This window comes from Folsomia candida, unplaced genomic scaffold (assembly GCF_002217175.1).
Source record: "Folsomia candida strain VU population unplaced genomic scaffold, ASM221717v1 Fcan01_Sc007, whole genome shotgun sequence".
Taxonomy (NCBI): domain Eukaryota; kingdom Metazoa; phylum Arthropoda; class Collembola; order Entomobryomorpha; family Isotomidae; genus Folsomia; species Folsomia candida.
In genome coordinates, this window is record NW_019091199.1 from 1,110,812 (window position 1) to 1,127,097 (window position 16,286).

Genomic DNA, 16,286 nt, shown 5'->3' on the forward strand with positions numbered 1-16,286 from the left:
TGACGATGCGCGTCTCTGCCTTTCCTCACGTACAACAACCAAAGATGGTCATTTTAAGTTTTTCTGCCACAACGCCCAACGCCCAGCCAAGCAACTAAGTAATTAACAGGAGTCGTCTAAAATTCAAGTTTAATTCCCTGAATTGAAAAATCGCTTCAACTTTGTCGATTCAAATTAATTCATGACAATGCTGGTTTGGATGGATGCAAGAATCAATCAACTCCAAGTTCATCTAGCCGTTAGTTATGTAGTTATAAATACACCCAAGTGAAGTGGTACTGTATGTATGTATGCAGTAGGATGGCTGATGTACAAAGGCATTTTAACACATTTTTTCCCCTTTACTGCGTATATACTTAACCATCACAAGTGAATCAATTGGAGCAAATTCTTTAGTATAATTAATGTTTTGTCATTACAAGTTAAATTCATCAATGAAGGGTTAGATCCTGTTTGGGTTTCATACTTTCAACAGTTGAATATATATTCTTCTTTATCTTGTGGAACTTTAATTTACTGAATTTTGCATTTACGACACTACACGTTAGACGGGAAAATTTATTTAAAATTCTGTCATAGTTAAGTTACTTGCAACGATGCTGATGGGTTGAAATTAGATTTATATTATGCTCACCACTTGACTTTCTCTTTGCTTAGCAAGTGTTAAGAAACTTTCCGTTGTATTTTCTAAGCACAATGAACAGAATTGGCTGCATAGCATGTATTTTATTCCAAGTTTCGCCTTTAATAAAGAATTCGACATTGTATGCAAAGATATCAAGCGCCTTCATTAAGCAGGGTCAAAAATACAGGTATTCCGTCCTGTATGACGCCATTGCCATTGAAAACCGCAACTGGTGATAGCTAAATTTGTCAGAAAATATCTTAAATCTCTAATTGTTTTGACGTACGTATGTAATGAGTTATGACATCTTATGACATTTAAAAAAATTACAAATGGCTGAATAGATCACTAATTGTCAGATATGTACAATATAACTACATGATGAAGCATTTAATTCATTCACAGTTTTGAGAAATGCATTAATTATATAAGTGCAAATATTAACCTTAACCACAGCATAACAAGTAAATCAAATTATACAACATTAAACTGACAAAATCCGATTTGAGACTAAAACTTTGGTCAGTAAAAAAACACCTGGAACAAGTGTTTCATTATTGATTACATCCGTGAACTTTACAATTGCGTGCTTCCAAGAATTCATAAAACAAAACTAATTTAGGTACATTATTACAGTATATAAATACATATTAAGTGAATGAAAGTCACAAACTTAAATATTTAGCAAGCATTTGCCAGTTTGGCGTCAATTTCAGGTATGATTTTGATTTTTCCTGTCCTAAAAATAAGCACAGTCCATCAAGTATAAAATATAATCTTTACATTTCTTCCGATTTTTAGGTGCTCCCAAATAAAGCAAACATGAGGGTGGGATTATTTGTCATCGTACTTGCAGTTGCAGCCGTTTTTATCTCCAATGTAGAAGCAACCCCGACAAATGAAGCATTTGCCCAAGATAACGTCGACAGTGTTCAGCCGATTCCAAGCGGTAGCAGCAATGACGATGTTATGGCATGCAGTCGTTGTAATCGATGTAACGGTTATTGCAATACCCGTGGTGGGTGCTGCTGATGAAATTTATCTGGATATTTCGGCATAAAAAGTTATTACATTGAGTACTAAATTAAATTTGCGCGCAATAAAATACACCATAAAAATTTATCGAAGTATTTATTAATCAAAATTCTGCTTCCACCATCCAATATGCATTTACATAGATTCCTGTTTATGTCTATTGACGATGTAGTCTACGTACGTGTATTGATATTTTTATCTATTTACATATGTAGTAATGTACTTTGCTGCTGGCTACATAAATCATTAAAACCCTACTGCAAATTTTATGAAAGGATTTATACAAGTTTCATCCTAATAAATATTCGTACTTGTTATTCCAAGAATCATAAATAAGCACTAAACGCAAACGTCACCATGTTTTATCTTGAGCTGTTTCAAGAATTGTTTAAGGACTTGAGGGATTCTGAGAAATAAGATTACAATTGCAAATTTTTTGTATGAGAAAGACGCGACAAAATATTTTGGATATTATACATACATATGTATGTGCATACATGCATGCATGCATTTTATTTTGCAGTAAAGTCATAAAATACTGACCAAACAACACCCATCCTCGCATGAATTTGGCCAAGCCAACAAATCTCATTGTAATATGTTTAATGTTGTGATACATCCTTCTCCCAGGTAAATAAATATACGTGTAATTTGTACAACTTAATTGATTCCTCTGTCCTGAGTTTCCTGTGTCTCTTCGTGCTAAATTAGTCATTTCCTGTTATTCCCTACTCCAGTAGCCATCCGCTAGATTGAACTAGACCATTTAAGACAGCACAACACGAACAAACAATACTATTTTCTAGACAGATAACTTTTCAGAAATACTTACAATTTTAAAATGCTGTTTTTAAGTGAAAAGTTTTGGTTTTACTTCATCGCATCTTGCATTTACAATACAGCAAGTGCAGACGTCTCTGAAAAACCAACCTTAGCTTTGCAACAAGACTGGCCAGAGTCTGATTGGAAATTTCTCATATCTGATGGGTCCCAACAGGTCTTTTCGCAGAACAAATCCACCTTTATTCTCAACTGCAGTGCACCCTACCCAATCCAGTGGAAGATCGAGGGAACAATTGTGAGTACTAGATAACAGACCATTATTTATTTCAAAAATCCGTAAAATTTCTGGCTGTAAATATGCATAAAAATGTAAATTTTAACTCAGGAACCACCAGAGTTTGTCAAGATCCAGCCGTACCGCAGAACCACAAATAGAAATTCAGAATCATTTCTTTTGCAAATCATAATATTTTTTACCTCCATTGAAAATTCGTTTAGTTCTGCTACGATTTCATGCGAAAAAATTGGGAGTCCTGAAATCGTATCAAAGTATGATGTCTTTGTTCCATCAGGTTACCCCACTATCCAAATGGGCAAAATGGGTTATCGAGATGAAAAATGTGAATTATAGTGTACAATGAACTGTCTGTCTGTGTAATTCCAGATGAAACTACTTTACTGTTGTCAAAGACGTTGGAACGTATTTCGTCGAACTTCTTGGTTCCTTGTTCTACGACCAACCCAACCGTGCCCGTCACACTCCATCGCGTCAAGGACAATGTGAGATCTTACACTTTTTCTGGGATTAGAGTTCCACACGATGGAAAGTATTCTTATTATTTGGTCGAAAATTAGGGAGAATTAGTCAAAGTTGAAGGAGGGAATCTGAGATATGTTGAGTCTAAAGGCTTCTTGTCATCCAAAGCACTAGAAGGAAAATTTGTGTGTACAGCGAAAAATAGTAACGGAACCAAAAGTAGCGTCACATTTACAATTCCTAATTGTACGGTATATATTAATATCATTTGCATACATCAATTTTAGCCTGGTTTATAATTGCTGATAAATCCTTGCAATGTTTTGCAGCCTCAATTATTGGGGAAGCAAAAGGATTTATCGGGGAAGATATCGAAGTCTTCTGTCCTACGCCAAACTACACCGTCACCTCAGCAAATAACAGCAGGCTTTTCGACCAAGTAAAAGTGCTACAAATTTATTCAGGATATAAAATCTTGATTCCTGCCAGGGCTTCTGGGAAGGGTATTCTAAAATGTGGTGTGATTGCGTCTGGGAACGTTCCTCAAACTTGGAATTTCGAAATCTTAGGTTTGTGCCGACAATTATTATTTATAGTTAATAATTGTCAGCAGAATTGGTTCATTTTGAAATTTCAGGACATGCACCGGAGCTGTACTTGGACAACTATGAAGGAGAAGTGGATTGCTTATCAGAGTACTCAGACCGATCTGTCGCAACTGTGCGCTGTCGCGACCCTTCTGACTGTGAGTACATGAAACACTGCTTCGCGGATCCCCAGTCGTGCAACTATCGGCGACAGAAGCAATTCCACTCACAATTTCCTGGGCGCTGTTGGGTCCAAGAGAAGAACAAGGGAGCAGACTGCGCAAGTGTGCCGTATTACCATCTCAACGGCATTGTCCAATGTGGAAGTGGTGAACATGCCATAAAACGATTCCTATTCTTTGTGGGACTTGATTATCGTCGATGTAAGTTGATTTTAGACACGACATAGTTATGCAGTTAGCATTACTACTAAATTGTACTACTTTGCAGACTCCAATTGGAAGGAAGCTCCAAAAAATGCTCTCATCCGCCTCGGACATGAAGTTAATGTTCGTAACAAAACCGAGTTTGTATGCGAAGCTGTTTCGTTTTTATTTGCTGATAGCTTACGGTTTTCAATAAAATTTGAAAACGGAACGGAAGTGTTTTTGGAGTCGTCGGATGCCAACCAAGGGTCGTCACTTTATTCTCATCGAAAGACGAGGGACGAATTTAACGTGGTCAGAGTTCTCGAGAAAATGGAGCCGTTCCCCTCAAACGTCATTTCACTCAAGTGTCACGCTCCTTGGTGGAACTCAACGGAATGGATAACTTCCGAAATTAAATTACCAACTGGAGAAAATAATTGTTTGTAGATTGAATAAGTATGTAAATTATGCACAAATCTTGTTTAATTATATTTCCATCAGATCAAAATTTTGTAAATAAAACCACGTATCATGAGTAAATATTGTAGAATTAGCAGCATTAGCAGCAAGTGCCCCCATTGCGATTACACCCACGATAACATCTTTGACAGTTGTAGCATGCCTGTGTTTGTTGAGTTCCGATGCTTGGTCTTGATTGTGGGCTTCTTTTTACTCGATCATTAAATGCTTGATTCTCAAGAGGTTGTGAAATCTCTTCCAAAAGTCCGACTTCTTTGCTCTCGGCACACAACAAAGTGCACAGCAAGATTCCAATCAAAATCCCAGTACGAGTATTAAATAGCATTTCTAAATTAGAAATTCGAAAACTTTAGTAATAAACACGTCCATAAAATGATAAGCGATTAGCTCACTTGTTGGAACGGACCTTTGGTATCCTTCGGTCTATGTAGTAGTTCGCCCCTTTTTGCTCTTAATAATAATTCCAAAATCGACGACAAAATTGTAGGCAGCTTTACATCAGCAATTGCGTTTCATTACTAAAGTAGGTTCTTGATGTAGTTACACAATGCAAATTTGTAACGTATTATATGCTTGATAATGGAAGTGACACGACTTGACAAAATAAATCGAGGCAGATGGCATTTAGGGCGAATAATGGACAAAGAGATAAAATAACTAATGTTGTGGTCAAACAAGTTTGGCGATTCCACTTATTGTACTTATTTACTGTCGTTGAGTAGGATGTGTACGTCATTTTAACAATGAAACTGATAGCCGTATGCATGTGCATATATGCAAATATGTAAGTGCTCATCTTTAGCTAGACTGGAATGGACTAGTTTTGTCCAGCTATCAAAATAAAACGACATATCGTGGCCACTCAAATCTAAAGTCAATTTCATGGAAATTTATTCAATACATGGATGACTAATAATAAGTGTTTGAACAAATGTACATGTAATTTCGGCCAATCATTAATATGCTTGTTTGCGACAAACAGGCTCTGTCATCTGCGTAGAGTATATACATAATGTATTCATGTAAAGCGTGTAAAGTATACATAAAAATACTTTTAGCAGCATGCATTTCAATCATATTGCTATTTTTCAAGATTAAACTATGCATCTTGAAAGAAAATGCCATATTTCTTCATTGGAAAAAGTATTTATCTCTAAATAAGCCGATACTAATTTGTAAATACAAGTATGCACCATTATGAATGCCAATTTTCTATAGGAAAAGTTTTTACAAAACAAAAATGTACAAAAGACAGAATTAAATACCAAATAAATGTAATCCCACATCCTCTTGGTTGAAACAAGGTTGAAAGAATTTGCCAAGTTGTGGAAATTTGAGAATAAAACAAATGCACTTTCCTGAACTGAATTTATTTGCAAAAAATGGTCAAGTAGAGCCATGTTTTTCTTAATCATTGTAGTGAAAGCCCTTTTCTGGACGCCATCAGAATGTCAAAACCACACTGGAGACATTACTACAATCAATGAAACCCTGAAAATTAATTTGCAATTAGCCAATAATGAAGTTGACGATTGGGAAAATCCTGGAATGACGTTAAAAAATTGGGAGTTTGTTCAAATCAACAATGAAACAGTTTTGGTATCGCTGACCAAATTCGAGTTGGATCTGACTTGCGAAGCACCATTTCCGATCGAATGGAATATTACGGGTCACATTGTAAGTAATTTCAGCCTACAGCATGGTTGATACACATAGATTTATTTAAGTTTTAGGTGAATTTTGTATCAATTCAAAAACTTTTTACAGGGAGCTCCAGATTTTATTCACATTCAGCCGTATAAAAGAGAAATCGCTAATTTGACGGATGACGGGATCGAATTTCTGTTCAAACTACAGATTTTAATTTTCTTTGACCCTGGTAAAAATGTGACTTCCGCAAGTGCAAGAATATACTGTCAACACGCCATGAACCCAAAAATCAGTAAATCGTATGCTGTTTTCCTACGACATGGTAATATGATACGAGCGATCACAAATAGTGTCTTAATTTTAATCACTGCAATGTACATTCGAGGCTATATATTTTTATTTAGAAAGGCACCCCTTTGTTAACAGTGGACAACTCTTGACTGTGGTGGACTCGAAAGTCATTCCTTGTCCTACTACCGACCCAAAATTGTCAGTAAACTTGATTGCTCAAAATGTATGTACGGAATAATTCGGCATTACTTTCTAAAGAATTGCCACATGTATAAAATCTCTTGTATTCTTAAATGTAGGGACGACCAATTAGTCCAGTGAATTATCTGTACGATCCTCTGATAGGCTTTCAGTTCCAAAATATGGTACAAGGAAATTTCACTTGCGTAACTTTGAATGACACGGTTTCTGTATCTGCAACCATTACGCGAACAATTCCAGGTTGTAAAATTACTCATTGGTGTTATTAATAATAAGCAATATAATAATAGCAAAATTAAGTATTAATAACTTCTTCGCTGTTACCACAGGGTATAACTATATCCCGAAAACGCCTCATGTCAAAATATTTACTGACGAGGAATTGGTATTGAAATGTTCTCGCGGTGATGGGACAGGAAATAGTGGTTCAAGTAATATCGACATTATTGTCAGTATTTCAATGAATCACACCTTGAGCAAAACCACGCAAATCGACAGCCTCACAAATTCTACAATTGTGACTGCAAAAATTCATAGCTTTGGAGGAAATGGTAGCGCTTCATGTGTCAACGTGGCTGACCAGCGTAATATTTGGACATGGGGTTTGGAATTTGTGGGTAAACTTTAATAAGTTAAAGTACTGAGAAATACTTAGTAATTGTATTGCCTATGCAAAAATTGAGCAGTTATATTGACATTTAGTTAACTCGCCCATTAGAGCCGCCCACGTTGGTCTTGAACAATTTCGAAGGAGAAGTAAACTGTGGCTCGGAATATAACGACAGATCTGTCGCCACGGTCCGATGTCGCGATCCGCCACATTGCGAATACATGAAGCATTGTTTTGCAAATCCCAACCTGTGCAATTTCAACATTCGAAAGCAGTTCTACTCTAGCGACTCCAAGCGCTGTTTTAACCCTGTCCTTGGCGAAGGGTACGATTGCGCCAGCGTTCCATACGCACATCTTAATGGGGCCGTGGCATGTCAAGCTCGCGGTCTTTTGAGATATTTCATGTTCTTTGTGTCCCTTCAATTTCTGAGGCGTTAGTCGTTAATTTTAATTAAACAGAGTTTTTGATCAAGTATGGCATTTCATGGGTTATCGGTAAAATGCTTAATGGTCTGTCATTTCCAGGGTCAAGTTGGCAAGAACTACAACCTTCCGAATTAATTCAGATGGATGATGTCGAACCAATTTTGTATACGAATAACACTTCGACATTTTTGTGTCGAGCGGTTGCATTTTTATTTGCAGATGATTTGAAATTTTCCATCGAGTTTAAAAATAAAACGCAAAAATTTCTGCAAGGTAATAATTATACCAAGCGATTTACATTTGAGTATAGTTTAATATATTTGAGTATCTTTTGTAGGGTCTTCATTTAACATCACAGTTCTCGAGGGCTCCTCGTCACGAAAGGTTGACGAATATAACGTGCTGGCCGAGTTAAAGATTGACTTGCCAATTGATGCTGTTTCGATTCATTGCCATGCTCCATGGATGGTATACATGCATCAATTTTGTCTTTGTTATTTAAAATAACACATTGACTATCTTTTTTCCTTGATTATTTTAGAACTCGACCGAGTTTTACGATACTGAACGTCGATTCGAAACAAGACGTAAGTACAATTTTAGTAAACCATGCATAAAATTTGGGTAACATTTAATAATGCACCAATTTCAATCCAGATTTACTCCATCCAAAAATTTCAGCAACAAAAGATCAAGCTTTTGCAAATTTTGTGACTGGAAAAACTACACAAAGACTGAACTGCTCTGGTTTTGGTGAACCGCAACCCACATATCGCTGGTTTAAGGATGGAATTGTACATAAATCACTTAGACACATACTTGATTTTTACAAATGGTCGCATGAATGAATTAAAATATGTCAATTTCAAAATACCATCTAGCCGATTCAAAATAGCAGTGTCTCCGAGTCAACTCAAATTACGACGGGCTCAAATGGAGAAAGTTTTCTAGAATTTTTAAAAGTTGACGATAATTCTGCTGCAACTTATTTATGTGTTGCTGAAAATATAGTTGGAAATGACTCGTTTAGTTTCAAACTAAACACCATTGGTACTCTAGTTATTAATTCTTTATCAATTTTGTAACCCTTCAAAAAATGCATCAAATGTGTACATTTTTTGTCATCAGAAGAAGATTCGTCCTCTGTTACTTACGAAGCGTTGATTGGAACCATTTTATTCGTACTGACAGCAGTCATTATTGTTTTGGCATACGTTGTTAACCGCTACTTGAAAGCGCAGGCAAGTATTTACGAATGTTTCTTATGTCAAAGTAAATCCAAATTTGGACACTATTTACGTAATTTGTTTGTACGCTCTGAATCTGATTAGGAACTTCTTCGAGGATTGACGGAGAATGAAATTGACGAGTTTTTCAAAGGACGACCCGAACTCGTCAATTCCAGCCAAGCCCTTAAAGCAGATAATTTGGACTTGATGCCTTATGATGTCAAATATGAAGTGGAATTAGATGACGTTGAGTTTGGTGAGTTTCTAAACATGCTTCGTTTGCAATCACAATCGCAGTTTTAATCTTAATAATTTTTTAATTTTAATAATTCTACAGACGCTTCTGAGGTGCTTGGTTCTGGCGAGTTTTCTGTCGTAGTAAAAGGTCGCATGAAGTCAAAAAATATGAACGTGGCCATAAAAATCGCAAAACCTTCGGCTGATGTGACATTATTTAAAACACTTTTATCGGAAGTTAAGATAATGATCTTTATTGAAAATCATGAAAATATCGTTGCCTTGTTTGGAGTTTGTACCCGAAATATACGCACACGTATGGAAACTAATTCTTATCAATAGAATTTGATATTTACTGCAGGCTGCAATTACCCAGCCTGCAAATTATTCACTGTACCATGCTTAATATATTATGTATTTAATGCTTAACAGGTAATATCCATATTGTTTTGGAGTTTTGTGAGAACGGGAGTCTTGAAACGTATCTCAGAAAAGGACGAGCACGGTTCATTAATTTGATTGATCAAAATCAAAGGCTCAGCTTGTAAGTAAAGAAATAAGGTCCGTCGTGTCATTCGTGATTCTGTTATCATTTAATTATAATTAAATTTAGGCAAGTTCTAAAATCTCGACCTGATGCCGAGGATCGTCTAAGCTCTCTTGACCTGATAAAATGGGCAATGCAAATTGCAAAGGGAATGGAATATCTCAGCTTTAAAGGGGTAATAATTAAACAACACGGCAAAATTAATATACAAAATAATCCGCTAATTTTATTAACCTACGTACATATGTACACAGGTCGTACACGCAGATCTAGCCGCAAGAAATATCTTATTGAATACAGCCAGAGCTGCAAAGATTTCGGATTTTGGACTCAGTAAGAAATTATACGAGTGCACAAATTACGTGAAGAAAACGAAGGTAACAATAATTCCTTCGAAATATTGATATGTCGTACATGTTGTGATCAGAGCATATCTAAGCATTTCGTATTTATATGCAGAGCCCCCTTCCCTGGAGATGGATGTCGATTGAAGGTACTTCATTAAGCGGCTTTTAATTTAATAATATATTTCTTCCGTTGCATTTTGAATTTAACATTCGTCGACTCAATTAAAGCTCTATCAACGCTAACATTCTCGAAAGAGTCCGATGTCTGGGCATACGCTGTGACATTATGGGAAATTTTTAGCCTTGGTGATACACCTTTTCCTAGTGAGACATGGGATAAGGATTTTTTACATCGAATTACTTCTGGCATGAGAATGGGACGGCCAAAATTCGCAACATTTGACATGTAAAAATATTTGAGGCTATATTATGGCCATCTTGTAAATTAATTAGCAGAAATTGGGTAATTAATGTAAATTTTCTAATAGTTACAGCCAAATGGTGAACTGTTGGGATGATGACCCAATGGGCAGGCCAGAGTTTTCGTCTCTACGAAAATACTTTTCCAATCTAATTGAAAAAATTACAAATGAACAAATCCCACAAGAACTTGGATCTGAACATAATTTAACATTTTTACGCGAACCTGTGTCAACTGGTGGCGAAAGCGATGGAAAGTACTATACAAATGATGTCAATTTGTACGCCAACATGAATCCGGAGGGTTTGCCCCAATACGCAAACTATGACCCTTCCTCTCCTGGACGAATAATGTATTCCAACGTCCCATAAGCGCAATATTTTTAGAAATCATTTGTGACAACATTTATTTCATATAATATTTTTCATATATTAATCTGTCAATTATTAGTGTAGTCTTACATTAGACATATCTATGAAGTAAGTATAGGATTTTATTGTCAAGAATATTTTTCCAAAAACTGTTGATTAAAGCTTTTCAGTCGAACCACGAGTTTGTCAATGTCTTCAACCTTGGCTGGCAAGGAAAGCCTAGAACAAATGCTAAGCTTGTGATTTTTGTACTTATTTAAACATATGTATATGAATGTGACAAACCTCATGTAATGCTGCGTTGGTGAAAGTCCAAATGCCGACCCCACCGCTACACTTATTCCCATTGTTTCAAGCAACTCCAGACCGTAAAATATGTCCGGTGCTGTTCCTTGAACTTCCGCCTCATCAACTGCTTTTTGTGGTATCTTAAACTGAAAATCAAACCGAATAATTACAAATTATACATAATTCATATAACTTAGGGTACAATTTTACGGTACAGCGACAAACAGTAATTTTGCACCTTTGTAAATACTACAGGTCCACCTTCAGGTTGAGAACAGTTGAAACCAACAACTTTATTAAGCTCGGTGCTTAAAATTTTTGCAACTTGTTTGTAATTGTGAGAAATGTCCGCAATCTCTCGCTGAAATGAGTCATACGATGGTTCTCCATTTTGAGGTGGACTGACCAAACTGTACAACCCAACCTACATACATACATACATATAGGCAAGCATATATTTTTAACTGCCAAAATAAGCGCAATAAAATTTGTGAACAATTGCAATTAAACTAAATCAAACTGACCTGGCCCACGATTGACGGGCATTGTTGAACAGTCAATAGTTTGTGCAGCACATCATGGACTCCTTTGTCGATGTTCGTGAGGTGCATATATCCACCCCGAAGTCCCCCTTCACTCGTGTAGCCTTTATAATTACGTTCATTTTGTCAGACGTTGGTTCAGTTTAGAAATAATTTTTTCCATCTCCACCTTTGGAAATTGAATGAAAACTAACGAGTTCCACTTTATCGTACGGAGGTCCCATTTCCATTGCGACTTTGTGCACCGATAAGAAAGGCACGTCCCCCAGTAAATTGTGCTGGTAAATCTATAGTTTTCACAATAAAAAATTGGATGATAAAACTAGTATCGCTTAAAATAAGTAATTTGAATTAACTTTTGTTGGACCTCGTCAGCAAATACAATGAGATTGTGGGAATAAGCAAACTTTATAATTTCTTCCAAGTTTTGCCTCCGTAAGATTTTTCCCGTAGGATTCCCAGGATTTATTAGTACTAGAACCCTAACTTTGCAGTTGCATGAACATGTAGCATTATCATAAGCTCGTTCAAGCTCCCTGACTTCGAGAGACCAAGCTCTATCAGGGTTTAAGTTGTAACTTATCTGAAAGCATATGACTTATCGTACCAAAAGTACTGAATAATTACAAATATGTCTAATTTTCCTTGTATTATGACGATAAGATCATACTTTTGTTAAGCCGTGTTGCGTCATAAGAGCAGAATACAAGGGGTACAAAGGATTTGGTGTCAAAATCCCAACATCAACATCTTTGCATTGAACCAATTTGAAAGCCAACTATGAATAATAAATATTACGTAAGTATATAATTTTTTTATGATACGAAAAAAATTAAGTACTTCGAGTCCTCCGCTAACGCCATTTGTTAGATAAATATCTTCAAATGAAACGGGAATTTCATCCCGTTTTGAAATAAACTCTGCAACTTTAATTCTCACAATTTCCAACCCATTTTCACCGGTCATGCTCCCAATCGTGTTCCCCTTCATTTGAGAAATTAACTCTTTTGCTCTTTGGACAACATCCGATGGAAAAATTGAAGAATTCATGAGTTGTGGAACGCTCACGAGGGATAACACCTAAATCAATTAAATAAATAATCAAAATTAGTACCAAGTAAATCTTTCAGTTCTTCATGCATGAAGGTAATTTTCGCAAGGATTCCATAATAAATAACCTGTCGCAAAAATGTGTTTGGTTTCTGTCCCGTTCCTTGAGAGTCCACAATATTGGAAAAAATTACATCTTGGAATCCTTTCCTAACGCCCTGAATGATTTATTGGTCAAATTAATGTTGCATTTTAGAGATCATGGCACATTGGACTCAATTACGTATGCATGTTGTAGTATTATTTTACCCGTTGAAGCTCTTGCCTAATTTCAATAGATCGTAAATGAATGGGCCCCCTTAAAGCGAAATTTATATTTTTATAACTCTCTCGGATACTCTTTGGATCGAACAATTTCCTCCCTGGTTCTCGAATAACAGTAAAATTAGTCGGTTGTGATGATAAGCATTGTGTTGCCCTTTTTCTTCGGGGATAAAGTGCAAATGTGGATGAATAATAAAATCCCAGGAATATTATCAATAGGGAAGGGAAAACAATATGCATACTGACTGAAGATGAATGAAAATTAAAACAAATTTTGTTTGGGATGCATAAATGTACTAGTAAGGTACATACCATGGACTCGTGTACGCAACTAGACTATTTTATTACTGAGAACTTATGAATGACAATTCATTGCATTCATAGCACACGATAAGAAATGTAGCTCTGTTAGATATATATGCCAAGATATATTTTGTCGTATGATTCATAGTACATTACTTTAGAACGTATGAACAAAGTTGAATAACCGTCAACAATTGAAAATTATGTAATTGGTACAATAATAACTTATACAAGTTGGCATTATGTGTATTAACCAGGATGACTTTATGGTAATTTAATTAATAATCCTGTCTTAGAAAAATAGCAATTTCATTCAAGATTTTGGAATTATAAAAATACACTAATGAATAAACGAATGTAAATTATGTACAAATTAATTAGTGTAATTTTACACTAGAAAGCTTGTGGCGTTAGTTTGATCTCTTGAAACAGAATTTTCTCCAAATCAGCCCAAACTGGAGAACTTGCTTGAAAATTGGAATTTAGGCTGAGCAGGACGGGCTTTCCGAGCCGTTTCGACAATTTCGCAGCGAGTGCTTCCGTGTCGTTCTGACCAGAGTTGCCCAAAACCTTGGTGGTTGTGGGGAGGCGTCCCTTAGAGGCGTCGTAAGGCGTGGGGGCGGCCAAGGCGAGGTCATCCATCCGCCCATCCCCCATTCCCACCCACACGTACAGAGAACGACCTCCCAGGCTTGTCACCTGGAAAAATAACTCGTTTTCAGCGACTTTTCCAGAAAACGAGTGGATTTTAACAGGGTGATCTTCATCCATCCTGGTTAAACTATTGGCCTGAGAACAGCAACGTTTTTACTTTTATGCAGTATGTATGTAGAGAAGAAAGTAGTTGATGAGTTCCGCAGCTGTTAGATATGAATTCATAAATAGTGATTTTATGAACAACAAAAGTAAATTAATTTAAATTTATACATTATCTATGTTACCTATTGATGGAAGTTATGAAAATCCAAAACGAATTAATTTTAAAGATGATTCGGTCGGGCGAGCGTATGCAAAACAATGTGTTCTCAAAGAAGTTTGTTTTTACACGAACAAGGATAAATTTATCAGGGGCCACTCGCAACTATGCATTGACAATGTATATCTTTATATCCGTTTGCATGTCGTAGTACGACAGTCGTACGATTTCAATTTTATAGATTTTTCCTACTATATAATAAGGTCATTCATATTTTAAAATGCTCATACATAATCTACCATCATTCAGCATGATGCATTGATGCCACTGCATCGCCAACCGCAGTGACTTGACGAGAAGCGTTGTTAACCATGGGTACAATTGATGATTTTAAGCGCTCATCATCAGTTCATCACTAATTCTGATAAGGTTTGGTACGCAAAAATGGGCCAAAATCGTGAACCAAAGTCAGGAAAATCACCTAAAGAGAACTCCAAGAGATCGGACTCTCGCAACAAGGAGGAGGACAGGAAAAAGTCCAAGGATGATGACGCCAAGGAGGAGGAGGATGACACGACGACTGGAAAGAAGGGGAAGAGGGGAAAGAAGGACAAGAAGAGGAAACGCGTCAAGACTTTGTTAATTGGGGATGAAGCTAAGAGAGAATTTTCCGCCAAACTAATGCGTGGTTTGGCCCCCATTCGACTTTTCGGTGGTCTATTTGGTCAGTTCCCCTTCAGTTTCACTAAAAGCAAGGTAATTAATTAGATTAATTACAAAAGCGAAAGTTCTATAATAGATTATTAATGAAATTAATAATTTTGTCATTAATAAATTCTCGGCGGGCACTCCGCATTCTAACACCTACGCCCAAAGTAAAGTTGTACCAAAATAAATAGTTTCTTCTATGTAGATAAATTTACTGCACCGTAGTTATATTGACGCTTATGTATCAAAATGACATAAATCTGATGATAACATGTTCAGATTTTTACTAATTGAAATCTTCTTTTGCTGGGGAAGAGTGGGACGTACAACTTCAGGTTCTCCTGGTACCGTTTAAGAGCCATTTACTTTGGGATTAGCATGCTCTTGTCCTTCTACACCCTCGTGTTTGGGGGCTGGAGCTTGTTTTTTACCGTCGCTGACGCCTACGAGATTTCTCCCTCGGTGGTGCAACGGGAGGAACGCTGGTTTGAGAAGAGCCTGCTGCACCGACACTTGATGTGGGTCATCAGCATCTTTGCGGCTGCTGTCCAGTCCTGCTTCTCGTACCTCTATTTGTACAAGAATCGCTACTACATCCCCTCAGTCCTCACCTTCTACACCAAGTGGGCACAAACGCCAAAAAAGTGTACCAGTTATCGCATTATTGCTAATTTGTGTTCTTCCTGATGTTCAGAGCGGTCCAAGAAATGCACATGGATATTTCCGACTCCACTTTTGCCGCCACGTCATCACTCATCCTCATATACATCGTGACCTTTTCCGCCATAATCATCATGGGAATCACACGATTCTCTCCGGGTAATTGCTTGGCTCAACTTGGTTATGAGGATGAAATTACTTGCACGTCGTTAATAAAGTGGGAGCAATGCGAATTAAAATGCGTCTTGTTTAGTCACTGTTGGAGCTCCCACGTTGATGGGGGTCTACATATTTCGATACTTTCTTTATGGGAGTGGCTTCTGGATTGAGAAAGATGACGGGATGAGGACAACTATCCAAGTAAGAAGACATCTTCTCAGCAAAAATAGTGTTGACAATATATACATCTTACGTTGGCCTTGAGAAAAGTTATTTTTTAAAAATAATTTTCCAGATACTTGGAGCATGTTTTCTCGTGTTCATCTTCACTTCTTCCAAAATTCAAATGATAATTTTTGTTTTCCACTG

The 16,286-nt window shown here is 36.7% G+C and overlaps 3 protein-coding genes and 2 long non-coding RNA genes across 6 annotated transcripts; 2 read left to right on the forward strand and 3 right to left on the reverse strand.

Moving 5' to 3' along the window:
• Positions 1–2,221: 2,221 nt before the first annotated feature.
• On the reverse strand, positions 2,222–2,618 carry LOC118436216. The gene is made up of 2 exons (XR_004835287.1): positions 2,493–2,618; positions 2,222–2,407 (listed from the first exon to the last, which is right to left on the reverse strand). It is a non-coding gene; the product is annotated as an uncharacterized LOC118436216 (long non-coding RNA).
• Positions 2,358–4,706, forward strand: LOC110851801. The gene is made up of 7 exons (XM_022099706.2): positions 2,358–2,738; positions 2,829–3,015; positions 3,108–3,223; positions 3,299–3,446; positions 3,530–3,769; positions 3,838–4,170; positions 4,238–4,706. The coding sequence occupies exons 1-7, from the start codon at positions 2,502–2,504 to the stop codon at positions 4,600–4,602; spliced, it is 1,626 nt and encodes a 541-aa protein (XP_021955398.1). The 5' UTR covers positions 2,358–2,501; the 3' UTR covers positions 4,603–4,706.
• On the reverse strand, positions 4,617–5,738 carry LOC110851802. Of its 2 annotated transcripts, none has more exons than XR_002548086.2 (2): positions 5,028–5,738; positions 4,617–4,962 (listed from the first exon to the last, which is right to left on the reverse strand). It is a non-coding gene; the product is annotated as an uncharacterized LOC110851802 (long non-coding RNA). The 2 variants fall into 2 exon arrangements; XR_002548085.2 differs by having other exon boundaries at positions 5,042–5,506.
• Positions 5,739–5,901: 163 nt separating this feature from the next.
• Positions 5,902–11,142, forward strand: LOC118436215 (mast/stem cell growth factor receptor-related protein Kit-like). Its single transcript, XM_035853774.1, has 20 exons — positions 5,902–6,312; positions 6,403–6,607; positions 6,690–6,799; positions 6,876–7,017; positions 7,107–7,394; positions 7,496–7,822; positions 7,915–8,088; positions 8,153–8,283; positions 8,357–8,402; positions 8,473–8,609; positions 8,697–8,865; positions 8,944–9,056; positions 9,147–9,300; positions 9,382–9,597; positions 9,714–9,825; positions 9,895–10,003; positions 10,083–10,205; positions 10,288–10,321; positions 10,404–10,581; positions 10,664–11,142. Exons 1-20 carry the CDS (start codon positions 6,034–6,036, stop codon positions 10,965–10,967), a joined length of 3,351 nt encoding a protein of 1,116 aa, XP_035709667.1. The 5' UTR covers positions 5,902–6,033; the 3' UTR covers positions 10,968–11,142.
• On the reverse strand, positions 11,049–11,886 carry LOC110852054 (alanine aminotransferase 2). The gene is made up of 4 exons (XM_035853775.1): positions 11,780–11,886; positions 11,494–11,679; positions 11,253–11,401; positions 11,049–11,186 (listed from the first exon to the last, which is right to left on the reverse strand). Exons 1-4 carry the CDS (start codon positions 11,864–11,866, stop codon positions 11,096–11,098), a joined length of 513 nt encoding a protein of 170 aa, XP_035709668.1. The 5' UTR covers positions 11,867–11,886; the 3' UTR covers positions 11,049–11,095.
• Positions 11,887–16,286: the final 4,400 nt, after the last annotated feature.